This window comes from Panthera tigris, chromosome B3 (genome assembly GCF_018350195.1).
Source record: "Panthera tigris isolate Pti1 chromosome B3, P.tigris_Pti1_mat1.1, whole genome shotgun sequence".
Lineage (NCBI taxonomy): Eukaryota > Metazoa > Chordata > Mammalia > Carnivora > Felidae > Panthera > Panthera tigris.
The window spans coordinates 146601480-146602790 of NC_056665.1; the positions used below are offsets into that span (position 1 = coordinate 146601480).

General features: G+C 50.0%; 1 gene segment (V, D, J or C); it reads right to left on the minus strand.

Moving 5' to 3' along the window:
- Positions 1 to 447: 447 nt before the first annotated feature.
- LOC122239746 lies at positions 448 to 1042 on the minus strand. The segment is given in 2 exon segments: positions 448 to 815; positions 915 to 1042. Coding segments are annotated over 2 exon segments (399 nt in total).
- Positions 1043 to 1311: the final 269 nt, after the last annotated feature.

Genomic DNA, 1311 nt, shown 5'->3' on the forward strand with positions numbered 1-1311 from the left:
CTGTAGCTCATTTAAAGTCCTGAGTAGCAAAGGGCTATGAAGAAAGAGTCACGTTGTTTGACTGGGACAAGGGCTGGGTGAGGATAAGGAGGAGCTGTGGGATCCTGTGGTCCTGGCTGCACAGGGAGCGCATCTGGGAATCCTGTAAATGTGCAGCTGTTGTGCCCCAGGAAATCTGTAAGTCACTCATATTGAGGGAGCAGAGTAAGCAAGTGCAAACAACTGTGTCTTTGTGCAAGTTCGTCTAGTTTCCCTATGACAACCCAGTTGCTAATTCAGAGAGTTAATAGGTAAACACAGAATCATATAACCAGGGAGGCTCCCTGGGGAAACTGCTGTGTGGAGAGGAAGCCCCAGACCCTGACAGGAAACCTTCCTGTAACCTCCATCTGCACCTGCTCCTGGGAACACAAAGCAGAATTGTGCATAGTGTGCGCCCCCTGGTGGTGCCGATCCCCTCCTTCAGGGAGGTTTGTGTCTGGGCTCCCAGTGATGTCCCCTCACTGTGTCTTTCGCACAGTAATATGTGGCCGTGTCGTCGGTCTTGAGGTTGTTCATCTGCAGATACAGCGTGTTCTTGGCGTTGTCTCTGGAGATGGTGAATCGGCCCTTCACGGAGTCTGCGTAGCCTGTGCTACCTCCACTACTACTAATATACGCGACCCACTGCAGCCCTTTTCCTGGAGCCTGGCGGACCCAGTTCATGCTGGAACTACTGAAGGTGAATCCAGAGGCCACACAGGTGAGTCTCAGGGACCCGCCAGGCTTCACCAGGTCTCCCCCAGACTCCACCAGCTGCACGTCACACTGGACACCTGCAGACACAAGACATGTTGGTCAGGAAACTGTCACACATCCACTCTTTCACTCATATCCATTCACAGACTCAGTGTCCCTCGTTCACCATGAATTACCTTTGAAAAGAGCAACCAGGAACACCCAGCCCAGCACAAACTCCATGGTGAGGTGTGTGTGTTCTGTGATGATCACAGAATGGGAACACCTGGGACTCCTGGGGCTGGGGCTCGTCTCCCAGCTGCACGGTCGGGCTGGGTTGTTTTTATCAGCACAGAAAGGGCCCCATTTGCATGTCCTCTGACATATATATCAAGCTCCAGACTTAGGTTTGATTGTGTAAAAGTGAATGACAGGGTTAGGGACGCACTTCTACATTAGTTTGTGTGGATGGCGGTGTGACAATATGAAGAATTTTTGTTTTTTCAGTTTTGGATTTTTACCTTTATTAATGGAGGCTTTGGCATAATCTTTAAGAAATATTTACCTGAACAGCATGATCACGCATTATTTTCT